The sequence below is a fragment of the Diorhabda carinulata genome, chromosome X (assembly GCF_026250575.1).
Source record: "Diorhabda carinulata isolate Delta chromosome X, icDioCari1.1, whole genome shotgun sequence".
Classification (NCBI taxonomy): Eukaryota; Metazoa; Arthropoda; class Insecta; order Coleoptera; family Chrysomelidae; genus Diorhabda; species Diorhabda carinulata.
In genome coordinates this window covers 16,223,564-16,243,743 of record NC_079472.1, presented here as the reverse complement: position 1 = coordinate 16,243,743, position 20,180 = coordinate 16,223,564, and the positions used below count along the sequence as shown (strand labels likewise).

The window sequence follows — 20,180 nt, the reverse complement described above, 5'->3', positions numbered from 1 at the left end:
CCAATTCGTTTTATTTACCTAAATAAAGCTATGGATGTCAAAATATTGCTAACTCACCGAGAGGTTGTTGATATGTTCTTCTTTTTGATATTACCGATATCAAAATGTTGTCAGTTGTTCACGGTAGAAATCCTGAACGTGTTCTGTCATCAAATTCACGCGCAGTTTGAAATTGGGCGTTCGCGGTGTAAAATTGCTAATCGCACACGCATCCGCCTTCGCTTTTCCCCACCACTTAGCAGCCGTTTGTCTCTTGGGAGTTTCTAGGGAATACCCACAGAGTTTAACGCTTTTGGTATCGTTGTTTTCGGTTTCTGGTTGAATTATTTATGTTAATGTGTCTTGACGTATAGTTTTTAATAAAGAAAATAATATTCACTGATACCATAACTTCGACGAAAGGACGTTACAAGGTATAATAAACAATTTTGCGTATAATCCTCGTAACATAGGTCCAGGATAATGATAAGATATTGTAGTCTTTAACCATATATTATTATTACATTGAGAAATACATTTTTTTTAAACAACAACTGTTCGAAGTGAAATTTTCGTGGATTTGTTACATTCACAAAATTTTTTAGGAAGATAGATTTCGTTCGAACGGTATAAAGTAAAAAAAATAATTTCTAAAATTTAGAAAATAAAAATAAAAAAAAAATTCCAAACTAAATAAAATCTACATACATGCCACTATTTGTAAGAATCCGAGTAGTTAAGAATAAAAAATAATAAGTATAGTTCGATACTCATTGGGATAAATATTTTTTTTTAATACTTTTTATGGACGTTGTATACTGTCAACGAAAATTATATAAATAGCTGTCTCAATTATTAATAAGCGTAAAATGTTTGAACGTTGAAACAATCGAGTTCATAGTAGTAGCGAATTGATTTAGGATAAAATAAAGTTTTGGATTTTTTTTTTCAATATAGTCAAGGTGATCGTATAGGAGAATCTAATAAGAAAATATGTTGAAAAATTGAAAATGATTCCATAGAGAACCAAAACTAGTTATTCAATAAAAAAATTTCAACGTGGATTGAACTGTTTGATCGGTTTTTTTCTATTTTCGTAGTTTTTCAAAAATTCAAAATAAAAATTGGACTTTTCATAGCACTTTATGATCTACACATTTTATTTGATAACTTTTCTCAGTGTAATCTGTATTTCATGATGAAAATTTGCTTTTTCTCGGCTCCTTATAGTTTTGCACATTCTGTTGTGCCCATAATTAAAACCAAACATAATATACACACTAAAAAAACAAACCTAAAAATAAATCCTCAATTCAAATTTCAAGCCCTTTTATAATAAAAAAAAGAATAATTTGACGAAAAAATCCCATTTGAACGAAATGTTTTACGTTTTTCGTAGATTTACAAAATTTCAAAATAAAAATTGGACTTTTCATAGCACCTTATCATTTTGCACATTTTTTATTGGATAACTTTTCTAAGTGTATCTTTTTTTACCAACTAATTAAAGGAAAACGCAGCATACACACTGAGAAAACAAACCTAATTTATTTTAATTTCAATTGCAAAGCCTTTTATTATAAAAAAATCTCATTTAGTCCAAATTTTTTCTTACATTTTCAAAATTTCATAATAAAAATTAAACTTTTCACACCACCTTAAAATTTTGTACATTTTATTGGATAACTTTTTTCAGTGTAATCTGTATTTAAAATTTAAAATTGGATATTTCATAGATCCTTATAATTTTGAACAATTCATTGAAAAAGTTACTCAGTGTATTCTGTTGTACTAATAATTAAAACTAAACGTAACATATACACTGAAAAAACAAACCTAAAAATTGATTTATTCAAATTTACAGTCCTTTGATTATAAAAAAATTATAGATGAAAAAATCTCATTTGATCCAAATGTTTTCGTAGATTTTCAAAATTTCAAAATAAAATTTGGATATTTTAAGCTCCTTATAATTTTGTACATTTTATTGGATAACTTTTCTCAGTATAATCTGAAGTTCAAAATTAACATTGGATTTTTCATAGATTCTTATAATTTTGAACAGTTTATTGAAAAACGTTTCTCAGTATATTCTGTTGTACTAATAATTAAAACCAAACTAACATACATACTGAGAGAACAAACCTAAGAATTTCAAATCCAAAGTCTTTCTAAAAAAAAATAATTTGATATAAAAATGTTTTTTATCAAAGTATTTTCGTCAATTTATCAAAATTTCAAGATAAAAATTAGATTTCTTAGGTTCTTACACATCTCATTCGAAACAGTTTCTCAGTGAATTTTGTACTTCAAACTGAAAATTTGATATTTCATAGCTCCTTATAATTGCATCATATTTTATTATTGGAAAACGTTTCTCAGTGTATCTCTACCAACTAATTAAAGGAAAACGCCACATACACACTGAGAAAACAAACCTAAGTCCTATTTTTAAAAAAAAAATTGATTCGATCAAAGGGTTTTTGTAGATTTTCAAAATGAAAATTGAATATTTAACAAGTGTCTTATAATTTTGTACACAATTTTTCTCAGTGTATTCTATTGTGTACAGCTCAATTAAAAATTATGCGTCTCAGTTAATTTTCGGGCCTATTTTTCCATTCAAAGTTAATTTTATTTTTGTTGATAGTTCGGATTTAAATTTTGTAAAGCACAGGGGTGAATTTAAACAAAGAAATGTAATTTAAGCCAAAAATTTTGATCAGATTGAATATCTTTAAAATAAAATATTCATCTAGAAAAAAAATGGTCCCTTGTCGGCTTGATAACTGAGGTTAAATAAAATAAAAACGTTGCTTGTCATTCTACAAACTGTAATATTATCAAGTTGGTAGTAATAGTCATGTTAGGTTATGTTTTTAAATGTTTGAGGTTATAAAAACATCGCTAATTGCCTGTTCAAAAAATATTGAAGTTTTTACTAATCAATTTTCATTTTTCATGTTAGAGATTAGATAAACTTCAGTGTTAATTTAAACAACTTGTCCAACATATGAAAATTAAAATTTATAACCAACTTACTGAGATATCAAGTTGGTAATGATAGTTCAATTAAGTTATATTTGAGGTTATGAAAACGTCTATCAAAAGAAATCATTTCAGTTAATTGTAATGGTTGATAAATTAAGTTGTTTCTATAATTTTGAGATTAACAAGAGTTTTTTCTTAAAAAGTGTATCAAATACAAAAAAATCAAAATTATGATCAAACCATAGGTAAAAATTTGAAAATCAAGTCAATTCTAATAAAATCTTTTTGACAAAAATATTAAAGTTTTTAATAATAAATTTGCGTTTTTTTACATTAGAGGTTAGATAAACGTCAATGTCAATAGTCAATTGAAAAAACGTGACAACATAAAAAATCTAAAAGTTATTACTAACTTACAGCTATATCATTGAGTTGGTAGATAGGTTATAAAGACCAAGTCACCTGTCAACTTAGAGAATGTGCCAAATTTAAACACAAAAATTGACCATTTGATGTACCAAACTTTTAGAAATAATTTAATTTTAACCAAATCTACCAAAATCACCAAATTTATCGTTATAAATATTTTGAAAAACTGTTTCATACGTTCAAACATTATATTTCATTGAAAAATTTTCATCGAAGCTACTGCCAACATAGTTTTAAAGTAAAAAAAACAACGTTCATAATCTCGGTCTAATTTCGGTAACGTATACTTACCAAAAGACAAATAAGACCGAATAACAACATTTAGATGTTAATCTTTTTTTGTTAAATATACTTTTCTTTTAAATAACAACTTAAGACATAGTTTAGCTAACTATATATGTACAGGTCGAATTATTTCGGAACCAATTTTTTTTTCATTTCTAAAACATTTTCCTAAGCAAAATTCAAAAACTAAGTACATCTACCCGGCGTTCTTCAACTTGCGATAAAATATTTAGTGTGTGCAAATTTTCAAGTAAATTACATACACATTTCCCCCCTTTTTTATTCATTTATAGTTGAATCCAACAAGGAATGTTTACATTAAGATATGAGATTGATTCGCAAACACTAAATGTCACAGCCAGATTATAATTCGATTCAAAAATAATTCGAGCTCAAACAAACACAAATTTTCGATCGTGCGTGCACCAAAATTATAAATTTCCAAAAGAAAATTTGTGCGTAGCAAATATCCCTCGATTCCAAATTGAAAAATGTCATTATCAACAAAATAATTTTATTCCAGAAATATATAAAACCATCATTAAAAAATAATAGAAACTCGAAAATTTTTTATCAGAGCGCAAAATTTCCACGTTTAAGAAGAAAAATATGCGCCAAAATGTCCAAAAATAATCAATATTTGAACAAAAAAAAGTAAGTCTAAAATTGGAATACTGAAACTGGAGGGGGATTTGTGATTTTTTTTTATTAGAAGGGGGGCAAAGATCTGGTATGTGAGAGAAAGAGGGTCGAGGGGGTTTAACCACTCTTAAACAACAGTATCGCCACCTGGCCTAGATAAAAGTAGATAAAGTGGCGGGTCTCGTGGGTCACGTATGATCCGAAATTTCTACCGACGATACAATGCCATGTTGGATTGTACTTTTTGTCGAATTCCTTCTTAATGTATGCCGCAATATCCTGAAATAAAAAATATATATTATAAATATATATTTATGTTACAAAAATAGTTGTTTTTTTTATAATTTTTAAAAGACATATAAAAATTATAAAAAAACTAATTTTAAAACAAAACAGACCTAAAATCAAAACGATTCAGAAACATAAACATATATAAAAAGTTTAAGATATCAAAGAAATTTACTTAAAACTGTACTCTATAAAAGAACTACAATGATAAACAATTTTGTGTAGTTTCAAGATATTTTTTTGTAAAAAAGCTCATTTAAATTAATAAATTAATCATCATCTAAATTCGACAACCCTTTAAGCCACCTCATTCACAAGCTCTTCCCTTACTGGCATTTATGAAGCTGAAACTAACGGCCACAGGAATCAGTGAAACAGAACCTGGTGCCAAAACAAGGCACTAGTCAACATTTTCGATGTTTCATGTAAAACAATATCAATTGATAAAACTCAAAGACAGATCTTCGGCTCTATTTTTGTGATTACTTTAGCACTTAAAGAAACTTTTTTCAATGTAAAAACTGAAAGGTATGCTCAAAGCTAATTGACTCTTCCTCCGAAACATCCTCAGATGTCAACCTATTAGTAAAAAAATCAAAATCAATCTGTATATTTTACAATTACTATCACCTCAAGACATTCACAAACACCTTTTTGAAAAAAAAAATAGAAAACATTCTCTAAGCTAATTAATTCTTCTCCTGAATCACCCCAAACGTTTATTTACAGATCTGCAAACTGTAAGGGGTTGTTTCAGGATAACTATTACTTCAAGACATTCTCAAACACCTTTTTAAATAAAAAAAAATAGAAAACATTCTCTAAGCTAATTAATTCTTCTCCTGAATCACCCCCAGACCTTTATTTACAGAAAAAAAGAAAATGTAAGCATCACACTGTAAGGGGTTGTTTCAGGATAACTATTACCTCAAGACATTCACAAACACCTTGTTGAATAAAAAAAAATAGAAAACATTTTCTGAGCTAATTAATGCTTCTCCTGATTCACCCCCAGACCTTTATTTACAGAAAAAAAATGGATCTGTATCAACCTGTAAGGGGTTGTTTTAAAATAACTTATTGCTTTGAGCATTTAGTAGTACTTAATCCCATTGAAAAATATAAGATATATGGGAAGCTCATTCGATTTTTTTCACTGAATCATTCTCGAAAAAAATAAATTAAAATTATCAGAATCAACGTGTACAGAGGTTGCCCAGAATAATCATAAACTGCCAGGTATAGAACAGAATATGATATCTATTAAATAACCCCATTGAAGGCAGATAATAACACCTTATTTGAATAAATTGAGATATTTTCTACAAAACAGGTCTGGTTAAAGTAGATGAAAAAATATCAAAATTGATTATGCACTTGATTTTTTATTTAATAAAATAAGTAGGAATCCATAACTACTGATAGCTGTTGCACAACTTTTGCTGTAAATAAATGTCTAAAGATGATTAAGGGAAACTATCAATAAGCTTCGAGCATGCCTTCTAATTTTTTATGGAAAAAAGTATTTCCCGAATGCCCTCAATAAATAATACTTATCCCAAAACAGCCCCTGTTCATGTTGATTCTTCTAAGTTTTTAGATAAATAAATGTCCAAAGATAATTCGGTGAAAAAAATCAATGAGCATCCAGCATGCCTTCTAATTTTTTTAGGGAATACCGTGTTCCTGAATGCCTTAAGCATGTAAAACTGATTTTAAAACAACCCCTGTATAATTTTCTTCTCAGAAAGGTATTTTTTCATGAATAAATGTATAAAGATGATTCAGTGTAAGTATAAATAAGTTTCGAGCATGCCTTCTAATTTTTTTATGGAATAAAGTGTTCCTGAATGCCTTAAGCAAGATATCCTGAAACAGCCCCTGTATATATTACTTCAGGGTTCCTCGAATTTCTTGGGAGCGTCTGAAGCAACAAAATCAAATATCAAGCAACAAATTATGAGCCAGGTCCGAAACGTTTACTCCAAAATGTCCCCCACAGCTTAATATAAATATTGCACCACTACTACCAAAGACAATCGTAATAATTCAAGTTGTTCCAAATCCTAGAATTGATGAGATAGTCATAATTTTCCCACACCTTCAAATGTTATTTAGACTACATTGTCTTTCCACAATAATTAAACGAATCAGAGAACTATTTGCACTAGATTTCTTTGAAGGCACCGAAAAAAAATTACTAATTGATGAATAAGATAGTTTCATTATTTCTAAGGTTATTTCAAATAACTGATGTATCCTCAAATAACAGCAAGAGAAACAAGACCAATATTTCATGTTACATGAAGAAAATTCTCCAAACATCAAATGAATTGTTCAATTAAAGACATTTACACCCAATCTAGCTGTCATGATAAAATTATTTATAACACCATAAATGACAAACAAAACATTTTAATTTCAAGTTATAATTGTTGAAAGTTTAGCTGTAGAAATGCATGTTTACAATTACGAGTATCTTATCATATAAGCCAGTTACAAATAATTTAAATTTATAATGAATCAATGCCGAATATCAAGGATATTACATCTACCTACATAAAAATATAACCAATTGAATAATCAAGATGTTAAATGAATATTAAACGAAAAAAATTCACATACCTTTTCAATATTGTATTTCTCAATCGCCTGAGTTGCACAGTCTACAGCATCCTGCTGCATATCTTCACTCATGTCGGCATTTTTAATCACTGCTTTACGGTCAGTCATTTTCGATTCCCTTTCGTTTGGAGTGCTTGACCTGCAATAATAAAAAAAAATTATAAATTATTGACATTAAGGTATTTATAACCTTTTTGTGTAAGATCGAATATTTCTTATTCTTACTATAGCATGGGCTCTAAGCTCGCCCATAACTGGTACAACTAAGAACCATGCTGTTTTATCAATAGATCATGACATATTTTCGAAATCTATCGTGCGATATTATAGGCAAAAATTGATTTTAACGTCCCACAATCCCCGATAAATCACATGCATTCGGTTATCGTTTTTATCATTAAAATTGAATTTATACTTACGTGAATTTTACGTTAGTTCACAAACTGAGAATTAAAAAAATGTGTGAATTGTCACTTGTAACGCTCTCAATTTTTTATTTTGTTGAATAATGCGATATTCAATTTTTTTGATATCTATCTACCCAGCTCGTGTGACCAACTGCCAAAAAATATACAAAATAACACAGCCCATTGGCTCGCGCTAGAGGGATCTGGCAGAGGTTTCTGCCAGAGGTCTCTGACAAAACGATTTTCATTGGATCACGATAAATACGATGCCAGTGCGGTAGATGGGGAAATAATTATTTGTTATAATATCTACAGCAGCGCCACATTTTGAATAAATATTAAATTATCAATTAAATATGAAAATTACGTATTTTTCCAAATATTATTAGCCTAGTAGTTAGTAAGAAGAATTCATTAAATATGTGTCTCCTAAAAAAATGTTTTAAAACATTTTTGTGACACTATTTGTTAGTATATTCGGACAAGAGGTGTCGGAATATCAAACAGAAATAATAAATTTCTTCAATTTCTTATTTCTTAGATCTTTTTATATGTTTCTGCTTCTAAATGTTCTTGATTTTAGATCTCTTCTGTTTTAAAATTAGTTTTATAAAGTCTCAAAAAGTCGAAATGTCAATTTATATCTGTCTTTCAAAAATTATTGAAAAAAACTAATAATAAAATAGAAGAGACCTAAAATCAAGAACATTTAGAAGCATAAACAGAAATAATATCAACCTTTTAGTACATTAAAGGTATATGAATAGTTTTCAAATAACATGTTTCATTTCAATGTTATTAATTTTTTTTATGTTTCTCAGTTTATTTTTGAGATTTGAACTGAAAGTATAAAAGTACAATATGGCAGTATCAACAAAAATATATTTTCCCCGACCACAAAGGAATACATGATAAATAATATGGATTAACATAAATTTTGTAATAAACTCTATAGAAAAGAATACGTAAATATATTTTGTTAATGATAGATGGCGCAGCTAGCGAAAATAGTGTAGAAGGTATGGTATCCACAATACAACCGGTCAAGGAATAGAAAGGTCTACTACATTTTCTGCACAAAATCCAATTTTGTGACGTCACAACTACGTCAAAAGAGTAGTGATATTATAAAAGCTTTCTTCTTAGTGACATTGATCAGAGTAATGGTCATTTTAATTTTGAGTTAATTTAATTTTTTGGGCCTGTTTTTCACTTTCATGTTTATTCACCTAACGAAGTTATTCTTATAGTATTTGTTTAAATTTAAATTTGTGACTTCAGAAGACAATGTGACAGATTTGGTTAGATAGACCGTCCTTGACAATCGATCACCAAATTTGATAAATCAAATTAAAACGTCAAAGATTATTTGAATATTAGTAAAAAGTATAAAGTTCTTAACGAAAATGAAGATGTTATTAGTTTAAACTATAAAATTTTAAAGGTTTATTATTAACAAATTAATTTATAGTTTTGTAATTGTGCAACAATTTATTCTGCCATATAAAGGTGCAATTCCATGTTGACGCTCGACGCTGACTTACAGTGTCAAATAAGGTGACGTGACTTAATTTTTATTGGAGCGCTACCTTAAATTATTGCGGTGTCAAAAATGAAAATCATAAGCTTCAAAACGCAGAAAAAACACTAAAATATAAATTCTGTTATTAAAAAATAAGTGATTGTGTTTTATTGAATATTCTATTTTAACGGTTAAACGATTTTTAGTTTTGACGCTGCATTAATTTAAGATGTCGCTCCAGTCAAAATTTGACGCCTTGTCCCAGCGTTGAGCGTCAACACGAAATTATACCTTAATAAATAAAAATAGGTTTTTAATTTATAACTTCTTTTTGTTCGTTTTACTCGTTTGGATACGCAGTTGATGCGAATTTTATAATTTTTTTTAATAAATTTATTTGTCGCTGAAACTTCTTTTATTCACCTCTTCAAAGTTCCAGTTATTTATATACTTTTACATCAATTTTGAAGAATCGCGTCTAATTTTCGAAATCAAATGTTAAAAATTATTCGAATATGAATGAATAGTAAAGAATTATAAACGAAAATGAAGATGTTATTAGTTTACTTCATAAAATTTCAACGGTTTATTTAATTTTAATATTGTAACTGCGCTGACATATAATAAATGAAAATAGGTTATCTTCCACCTCTATTCTACGCAAAAGGTATTGAAATATCGATTCTTTATATTTCTATTTTAATACCACTACCACCTCAACAAACGTTTGCTTTATATAATTTTTTTCTTAAAAACAATCATACACATGCATATAGTATATATATATATATATATATATATATATATATATATATATATATATATATATATATATATGGAAAAAAGCCACAACTAACATGCATCATAATTTGATAATTATCGTACCAAGTTATATTCAACTTTATGTCCTCAGAAAAGGATGCTTTTAAAACAGTACTCATTAACCATTTATATTCAAGGTATTGAGAGTTTTTGTGTATCTAAAAAGCAATAAAAACATTCACATTGTATTTGGTACATTTTAAATAGAATCTACAACGGGTAATGTGAAAAAACTGAATCTACTTAACTAAAAAAACTTCATGTAATAAAACACGTGACAAAATCATGCATATTATTGGTTTCGTTTTAAAAAGAAAGTGAAAGCGTGGAAATAATATAAAATGTACCTATAAACTAATAAACTCTGTCTTCTGCGCTATAAAATTCGTATTCAAAAAATGACACGCATGTGAGAGTGCCGAAAACGACGAGTTTTCACTTTTTATGCGGCTAGAGAGGAAAAATCGATGTTGGCAAGACACGGCGCAGTCGTCGAATTTGTTGTTTATTCTTCCACATGCAATAACACAACTTTTTATCACAATAAAGATAATTAATGAGTAAAATGTCTTTATTTCGTGTCTATGCAACGTTAAGATAGTTAGTAGCGTTTTCTTTATAGATTTTTACCCAATGATATATTTTGTGAAGCAGACAAAATAGGTAACAATGAATAATTTTGAAAGAAATGCATATTAGTGTTTAAATCTGGTAAATTATACATTAAAATGATAATTTCTGGAAAAAAAAATGTTAAAAATCGTCCTTAGTCTCTATTTGAAACAATCTCGTTATCAACAAAAATTTAATTATGAATAATTAGAGGTTATGTCGAGCTAGTTAGCAAAATGGTAGTGGACGTAGGGGGCTGAAAAGTAAAGAATTAAATACCCGTTAACAGGAGGCAAACCTCGCAAATTTTAAGTCGACTTATTATCATTTTATAGTTTTTGATAAAGCATAGCTTAGACTATATGGCTTCTTTGATCATATATTATAGGCACCTTACATACTCTTAGAAAGCTGAAATGCCTAGTCAAATCGCCGGCCTTCATGTTTTGTTCTTTGAATGCCTTTATTGCTTAGCTTTCAATAAAGGTCTTCAAAAGGGACAATAAAATAATAAGGCGTTTCTGCTTGAAAGACCTTATTATTCTGTTGCAAAAGTGTTAATTATATGTATTATAATTACTATTAGGGTCCATACATAAATAACGTCACACGAATTTTAGGACTTTAGCCCCTCCCTTCGTCCTTGTCACATTTTTATAATCCCCCTTCTCAAATGACGTCACACATTTTTTGAATTTATGCGTATATTTGAAAACAAACGAGAGAAAACAGCTATTTTCATTTTTTATATCAAATAATCTAATAAAATAATCATCAAATAATTAAACTAAGAAAATTATGTCACTGAGCAAAAGAAGTCACTGCGCCTGCGCATGCGATAGCACTTATCTAAGGTCTCGCTTACAGCCGACGCGCGAACAGTAAAAAAGCAAGCGAGGACTCGTAGACAATTATCTAAACCCTCCCCATTTAAAATTCTCGTGAATTTGAGTATCTCACACGCATCACAACGCCGCTCTAGAAGTTAAATTAGAGACATAATCTCATAGCGAGAATTATCAATAAATATAAATGAAGTTCGTAGATAAATTTCACGTCTTAGTATTTTGAATTTTAATATGTGACGTCACAAAACTTTTGATCCCCTGTCACTTGTCACACATTGTCATATTTCGGTGATACCCTCCCTCCCAATTAACATGTGACTTAACCCCTTATTAAGCCAAGTTGTCATTTTATGTTATCTCTGACTGACTGACTCTAGATCCAGTGCAAGCAGTACAGTGAAAACTAGATCTCTTGCACTGCTACTAATAACAGCAACACTAGTGCTGGTTCTGCTACAAAACGTTTTAATGTACACTTCCTGAATTAGTTCTCCCAATGCAGTTATTAAAAACAAACCTTTTTTACTGATGATGATAAAAAAGAAGTTAGAAGTTTTATAATGTGTGGCAGATGTAAATTTTTAATTAATGTAATGAAATGTTTTTCTTAATATTTAATAAAGAAACAGTAATGAGAGTTTAGGACATGTTATTTGTATTTAATTTGATTTTTTTTATGTTGAGATATTTTTGTATCTAATTTCAGTGCGTTGTTACACTATAAAAATTCTAAATAGTTTAATCTATGACCAAAGTGAGTTATGGCAAAAAATGATTTTTTTGCATAGAAATGTTCAAAAAACTTGATATTCTACATATAATTCCATTTCTATTATAACATTATTGTGTATTATAATAAAACTTAGTAGTTTGAATAATGGGATGCCACTGAGAGCGGCAGAATCGTTTGTTATTTCTTTCTTTCTTTCACTGTATATTTTGCTTTTTTGAATAAGAATAGTATTACAATATACAGTTTGTAATAAAATAAAAATTTATTGTTATTTACTGCTTAGATGTTAAATATTTCATTGTGATAATTCAAATGCTGTTTTGGTCTATTGGCTCACGGAGGGAATTTTAGGGAAACAGGATCTGAGGACAAGTTTTAAAATAAATATTAAAATTATTAGTAATTTTTAATTGGTAAATAAAATTATACTAAAAAAAAACAAATATTCATAAAAAGTTTTATTTTAATTTAATAAGGATGATACACAAAAAAGCTTTATAATTAATTATAAAAAACTGAAATTTGTATGTAAACAATTAAATTTACAACATTATATTTGTATGTATGTATATTTCGTCTATATATACAATACTGGATTTTATTGAAAAAATCATTTTACCAATTTTTTTTGATGATTTGAAATGAGTATAACTATAAAAATCTTATCAAAAAAATGATTTCAGAATTTAAAAGTTGTTTGTTGGAATTTACACTTTTATGGGGTTGATACAGTCCTGATGTATGTGAAATAGTAAAGTTACAATAATAGGAAGTTAACAAAAAATTTATACAAAAAAAGAAAATTTTGCAAGAAAATTATAAAACAAACATATAGAAACAAATAAATATACTCTCTTCAAAAAATTAACCTAATTTAAGAGTATCGCTAAAATCAATAAAATATTTTATTGTCATATTGATTTTCAACAATTATAACGATCAACCCAGTATGTGGATGTATTTGCTACCAAACCTTCACACTAGAAACAACCTACAAAGTATATAATTCAATGAAACACAACGGATTCAAACAAACTTTGATATTTATGTACTATTTCACAATGATAACATGCATAAGTTGAGGAAAATAAGACTGTAAACAAAATAACACTTTGTTCCTGAAATAGACTTGACCTTTGAAGACAAAATATACTCAATTATTACAATAGAATCAAATTATGTTTGTTTTTTATTAAAATATCAATATTTCGGAAAAATATAAACCAGTTTCAGAAAAATTACAAATTACCCTATGAACAGGTAAATATAAAACAAAAAGGGACTCAAACTTAGCAGAAAGTATTACAAAGAATAGAAAAATTATATGAAATGAAAAAAACCACAGAAATCTTCAATTTATACAAATTTAGCAATATCTATCACTTTGATACAATTAATTCCAAGTTTCAGATAAAAAGGAGAAATATTCAAATAAATAAATAAATAGAAGTAAATGAGGTGATGAAATTATGTAAAAAAAACTTTAAAAATGTTAAAGTTTAATATTTTGTACCATCAAAGTGCTAACCAAGGATGATGTTCCAATGATTCCTTTGATCTATCACCATAATCATATAAAAGTTCCTCACCAGGTCTTATATAAGTCTTAGCTGTTAGTATTAACCTCGGTATACTGTCGACCAAAATCGTTTTAGTTTGTAAGTTACCATTTCGAGAATGATTCACTAACCTACCTAATCTACCGGTTTCTTCTGTTGCATCAATACTAAAATTGAATAAACTGCAATCCTTTAACTCTATATATATATATATATATATATATATATATATATATATATATATATATATATATATATAAACTTACCAATAATGCTGTTCTTTAAATTTGAAATAATACATATAACATCCCATGTTTTCATCTTTTTCGTATCTTTGTTCACGTATGTAAGCTTCGTGTATATCAATCAATTCTCCACTATATTCTACTACAAACTCTCCCTTAACAAACTCTCTAGTCGCAAATACACCCCTACCTTTATTTTCGCTATATTTGACCTTAAATAATGTAATTTCAGAATAGATTAAAAAAATAATTATACTAGTTACCTCTAGTCCATCCTCAACACCTTTACGTAAAGCAAATTCTATAAGTCGTCTTTTTTCTTCTAAAACCTCTCGTTTAGTCCTCCTATCCGATTTTCTAATATTAAAATATTCCGTTAATTTGTGATTTTGCTCGGAAACTAGTTGTTTCTTTTTTATATATTTAGGTTTGATAATTGCTAAAAGAATTGCTTCATAACCTATACAAACTAAATATGTAATTTGTATTTACCTCTAACCATCCTTATTTTATGTAATAGTTTAAATCAAACAAATAAACATATTATTTCTTTAATACTTATATGTTAATATGCATTACCGAATATTAAATGCATAAATTTAAAGTATTTTCTCTTTAAATTCATAATATACGTAAGTATTTAAAAATATGGAAGACTCTATATTATTATTGTTTTTAGTTTCTCTTATCTTGTGTACACAATTGACAGTATAATGGCAGATAACGCGCCTTGTGATTTCGGAAATGCATATCCAATTTCCGTTTAATCTTGTCTTACTTCAATCTAATGTTTAAGAAAAGGATAAAGATAGAATATAAATAATGCAATATATAATTCAAGATTGGTTAGATGATTGATTTGTCATCAAAATTAACCAATCATAAACTATTCTTCGTAATTAAGCAATATTTAGATTTCAAATTTCATACAACTTTGTTGTTCAAATGAAATACATATTGAATATTATTATTAATTATTCATTCATAGTTAAAAATATATAATAACTGATCAGTGATCTGATCCCTACGTGTCGAAATACAGAAATATCTGGATAGGGGTTGTGACAATATATGTATGCGTCATAAGTTGAGGCTGGTCAAGAATTTGGATGCCAGCAATTCGTCGAGATTATTGTATTTGCAGAATAAATTGTGGCCTGTTGTATTATTAATACATAAGTGGAAAAAATATATATTTGGTATCTCAAATGTCAATCTCCAGAATATTTGAAATGAAAACTTCCACTAATGCTGTGTTTAATTAATACAGAAACATCTTACTTGTAACCAATCATTAACAAAATGGCGTCAGTTTCGTTTACGTTAAATGCGCCTATTTAATTGGAGAGAAAATATTATATAAATTGTTCCTTATTGAATTTTGGTTACCTTTAGAACTATTTCAATTTTGGGAACATATACGTTGTAAGAAAACCATAGATAAAGATAGAAAAAATGGAAATCTATTATTGGAAGAGAGAAAGAAAGTCCATCGGTTTACCACTTTCTATCGCTTTTAAAATAGGGACTTGCTATTTTCTTCCTTTCAACGTTATGGCAAATTGTATGTAGTAGAGAGATATATACAGTGGTTTTCCGATGCTCTTTTTTTCTCTACCAGTTTCCTTAAACAAGTTCTCTATCTTTTATATTAACTCTATGAATCAAACACGATCCTTAGTTTAAATTTGGCGCCGATATATACGTCAATGCACTGAAATAAGTTAACAAATGCTAATCGTGACGTCATTTTCATTGGCCAGGGTACTGATGAGTATATAAATCTTAGTACTGATGTGTATTTCGGAGTATATATCTGGAGTATGCTTTTCAACAGAATAAGGGCTCCGGGTCAGGGGTTTACTGTGATAACGGGAAATAAACAATAAACTATTTACTTTTTTATACATTTTGTTATGAATACTGTTTTTAGAAAGTGTCTAAATTATTAGAATGGATCAAGTAGTAGAAGAACTTGAAAATAAGGTGCTTTTCATGGTCCAACTCATACACAAATCGTTTAAATGTTATTCTTTTAGATGAAAAAGACTGATGAACGTATGGACACTTTAGTAGTTCAAGTAAGTAATATCGAGAACGAATTTTTCGTCGAAAATGTAGAACAACTCGAAGTAAATGATTTATTAAAATCGGTAGGAGAAGTGAAATCAAACTATCAAAATCTTCGTAAAGAAATATTGGAAGTTCAAGACCTCCAAAGGCAATTAAGTAGCTCTTTACACATACAACTTAAAGTTATGCAAGCACAATTCAACACTTTGAAGGAAAAAATCTCACAAACTCCTGCTAAATCAGGTCATTCTTCTAAGAGCGAAACTGGTAAAGGTCAATAAGGAAGAAAGGTATTTTCACAGCAGTTTAGCAAAATAAACCAATTGGGTACAAAACTGTAGAGGACCAGAATTCAAACAGCTTTTTGCTTATTTTTGTTCAAGTAGTTTCAAACTGAAAAAAAACCCATATATGATGGGTCTCGAAACGGATGTAGTTTATGCTTTTGACGTTCTTTTCCATTGTTAAAAATACTTTTTACATATGTAAATATTTCGTTCCTTAGTGAAAATATTCATTTAAATTCCACTTTTCTATTTAATAATGTCGTAATTTAATTGTTGGCTTTGGAAAATACATTAAATAAGATAAATTTCAGTTTTTATAAATATATTTTCTTCGGCGCATTTACATTTTAAATGTATTGAATTTATCTTGATACTTGATAAAAAATGGATTTTTTTGCACAATTCAAATTTAATGAATAAAAAACTAATTTAATAATATATGTGTTGCTAAACCTCAATTTGAAATATACTGGGTGGACCAAAATATTGATCTTTCTGCTATAGGTCTTTTTAATGACTTAAATAACTAAAATATAGTGATAATTAGAGCCTACCACAAATTGGTCTTAAAAAACGAAAAATTAATATTTTCAATATTTTTTCCCATTCTGTTAATTTTTCCGGCACATTTGAAATAATGGAATCCAAGTTCCTAACCTAACCTAAGATTTCAAAACTTTTTGTCGTTTAAAAAAAAATCCCGAAACCATTAATTCCCCGATTTGTCTTCAAAAACTGTACTTAAAAATTGTTTTCAAATAATATCTTTTTTTTTTCAGAAAGTAATACATACAAAAATGAGCAATTTGAAAAAAAATTTTTACAAATTAAAAAAATTATTTGATAAAAAATCGAAGAATTAATATTTTTTTACTGCCTCGAGAAAAAAATGAAATAAAAACCAAAATCTGATTGTTTTGTATCATCAATCAAATTGTAGGGATTTATATTTCTAGTTTCGATTCTTTCTTTCTTAGTTATTCGATAGAATTTGATAATAACAAGTCTACTGGAACCCAAGCGGTTTCGCTCATCATTTGCGATGATAAGATCAAAATTTAAGTGCACATTTGCATGCGATAATGTTAACATTCTTCATTTGAGCCCTTTCCATTAAAAGTCTATTACATGTAGAGATTTGTTCGGAAACACCAGCCATCTCACAAGTTTTTGAGTAATCATATTTTTACCAAAACAGAAAAAATCGAATGTCGAATTAGTACAACATATCGATCCTAGAAATCGATTATTCGATTTCAGATAATAAAACGTTATTATTTATAAATTAAAGATTGTTCATAGTGAGTGAAAATTTTTTTCAGCTCAATTACGTGTTATAATTACAAGTTTTCATATTGTCTGCAAACATTATTATCAGTTCAATAAACTAATTTCCACTCACTGTCACTATCTAGTTTTTTAATAAAAAATAAATATAAGGGGGTGTACTTCATCAATTCCTTTTTATTACATATTTATTTCCCCCCTAGACAGCACACAACCTCAAAAACTTTCATCCTGTAAACTTTAACGACATTAAGAATTATTTAAATAATCACAAAAGACATAAATCTTACTAAGAAATATTATGGAATAGTCAAAATGGTGAATTCAAATTATTGTTTTTCTTGTTCCAATTAGAGATTTATTCCTCACGATTTTTACGAATCTATCGTCTGTCGTTCCATTTTTCTTACGCTTACCTATTCACTGTTGTTATCTACGTCTGATGTTTGTAAATTTGTTTCCCCATACTACGTTCTGAAAACATCCATCGACCTTATTTGCTTTGACTACTTGTCATTTTACCTCGATTCTCCGTGTATATAACTGGTTATATCAATTCCAAGGTAACAAATATTTATCCTAACCTAACCAAGCAGGTTTCTTCTAATCACTAAGATATTTATTTCATATTCAATATATAGTTTCTCGAATCAAATATTCATTCAGGTTTGATACGGTACGAATAATTGTTAATTAAATTGTTATTAAATCATTACATATTGTTATCAACTTTCTTTTGTTGAAAAATGGTTTATAAGATCTGAAATTAGTACCACGACTTTTAGGTTAGATTCTAATCAATGCGAGTTAACAGCATCTAAATATCTCATTTAACTTCAAATATTTATTTACATTTGAAATAATTTTTTTATAAAATGAATTGAAAATATTTATTTTAATATTATCATTTAATTAAATGTTTTGGCTTTACCGCATGTTTTATTTTCTATCGTTTGATATTGTTGTATGTAGTGTTTGCATGTTGTATAGTGTGTTTTCAAAAATATCTGGCACAAATATCATCAAAAACATTCCCGTTAAAATTTTTTTGTTTCATTTTATACAAAACAGAAAAAAAAACAATTTCAAGTAATATTTAATATCTATGTTAAATGTTGAAAGTTTGTCAAGTATAAAAGTCAATTGAAGCCCTAGTTTACGTTCAGCATTATTTAACCCCTAGCCAACGTAAAGTTGAATCTAAAGTCAATGAAATCGTCAGCGCGGGCGCAAACATAGGGATTAATAGTTTTGTTCCAACCCATCAAAACACCGTACTTGGTACAGTAACGATTCTGCGCAATAGAGATTACGTGTTCCAACCCTTATACGAACGATTCTGTTTTGCGTTCCAAGCGACTTAGGTCTGTTGTGAACCGTTTCCATACTTGGTTGATACAAAAACCATGCATAGCCGGAGATTGCGCAGAAAATATCTATAAACGCTTCCAAGAACGGTCCAGACTAGCAGGTTGGAATAAACCTAATAAATAAAACTCATTCTGCTATATATTTTATTCCAATGTGTCATAAATTGACATTTGTCGTTTAGTATGCATGAAATGACTTTCACCATAGAGCATCGAACTCTATAAAGATTTATCAATTCGATGCCATAGAGTTAATTTTAACTCCGTGTTTTTACGTAGAATAAATATGATTGGTTGTGATCGGTTTTTTTCGTTCGTCTGTCATATTCATTTGGTCGTCGGCTTAGTACGTATAATGTGTTACATAATATTAACTGTATACTTTTACGTGAGTAAATACGATTGGTCGTGATGGGTACTTTTCGTTCGTGCGTCAAATTCTCTCCTCAGACTTTCGCAGAAACGACATCAACTCACTAAATCGCGGACAATGTTCGATTTGCTTCGTAGTTACATTAGGTTGACAATTTTTTTAAGCTGTTGTTATTTGTGGATATTCTAATAAACAAACTGTATAATTTGTTTACAAGAAACAAGAAAAAATTGTTATTAAACTTGAGAAAGGACGTAGTTAATAATTTCAAGGCTGAATGTGCCCAAAGTATGTATGTATTTTTATCGTTTTGTCAATACATTAATATTTTTGAATAGTTGGACGACGATGTATTATATTTGCATATAGATAATTCTATTTTTCTAAATGTTGTTTGATTAAGAGACGTAAATCGCTGTATCTTACAACTTACAAACTAATCATACAAGAAAAAATTGTACAAGTTGTGTAAGAGAATCTGATCAATTTCAACATCAACAAACAAAACTATACAGTATCTTTGTTATAAAGAAATTGTCTCCCAATTTGTACAATCAATGGTTTCCAAAATACAACAGGTTACCTCTTTCTGGGAGCAAGGTATCCACGCCAAGTCGAGAAAAAAAGCGACAGGGCCGTACCACACTTTTCTCGATTCTTTTTGGCCCCTTATAACTTTGTTGTTGATTAAACTAGAAGCCTGCATTTGTAGCAACTAAGTAAGCATTGTATCAACACGGTATATTTCAAATTTCATTCAATTGGAACCAGTACCTTAAGAATTATAACTAGTCAAAGTTCCT

At 28.4% G+C, this 20,180-nt stretch overlaps 3 protein-coding genes across 4 annotated transcripts; 1 reads left to right on the top strand and 2 right to left on the bottom strand.

Annotated features, from left to right (window-relative positions):
- Nucleotides 1-4,181: 4,181 nt before the first annotated feature.
- On the bottom strand, nucleotides 4,182-7,835 carry LOC130900640 (dynein light chain 1, cytoplasmic). The gene is made up of 3 exons (XM_057811382.1): nucleotides 7,659-7,835; nucleotides 7,240-7,378; nucleotides 4,182-4,605 (listed from the first exon to the last, which is right to left on the bottom strand). The coding sequence occupies exons 2-3, from the start codon at nucleotides 7,345-7,347 to the stop codon at nucleotides 4,444-4,446; spliced, it is 270 nt and encodes an 89-aa protein (XP_057667365.1). The 5' UTR covers nucleotides 7,348-7,378; nucleotides 7,659-7,835; the 3' UTR covers nucleotides 4,182-4,443.
- A 4,793-nt stretch (nucleotides 7,836-12,628) lies between these two features.
- On the bottom strand, nucleotides 12,629-14,737 carry LOC130900638 (N-lysine methyltransferase KMT5A-like). Of its 2 annotated transcripts, XM_057811380.1 has the most exons (5): nucleotides 14,480-14,708; nucleotides 14,251-14,426; nucleotides 14,009-14,199; nucleotides 13,773-13,909; nucleotides 12,629-13,174 (listed from the first exon to the last, which is right to left on the bottom strand). In XM_057811380.1, the coding sequence occupies exons 1-5, from the start codon at nucleotides 14,487-14,489 to the stop codon at nucleotides 13,164-13,166; spliced, it is 525 nt and encodes a 174-aa protein (XP_057667363.1). In that variant the 5' UTR covers nucleotides 14,490-14,708; the 3' UTR covers nucleotides 12,629-13,163. The 2 variants fall into 2 exon arrangements, with proteins under 2 accessions (XP_057667363.1, XP_057667362.1); XM_057811379.1 differs by having other exon boundaries at nucleotides 12,629-13,909; nucleotides 14,480-14,737.
- Nucleotides 14,738-15,723: 986 nt separating this feature from the next.
- Nucleotides 15,724-17,754, top strand: LOC130901650 (uncharacterized). Its single transcript, XM_057813168.1, has 2 exons — nucleotides 15,724-15,973; nucleotides 16,027-17,754. Exons 1-2 carry the CDS (start codon nucleotides 15,941-15,943, stop codon nucleotides 16,339-16,341), a joined length of 348 nt encoding a protein of 115 aa, XP_057669151.1. The 5' UTR covers nucleotides 15,724-15,940; the 3' UTR covers nucleotides 16,342-17,754.
- The last annotated feature ends 2,426 nt before the right edge of the window (nucleotides 17,755-20,180 follow it).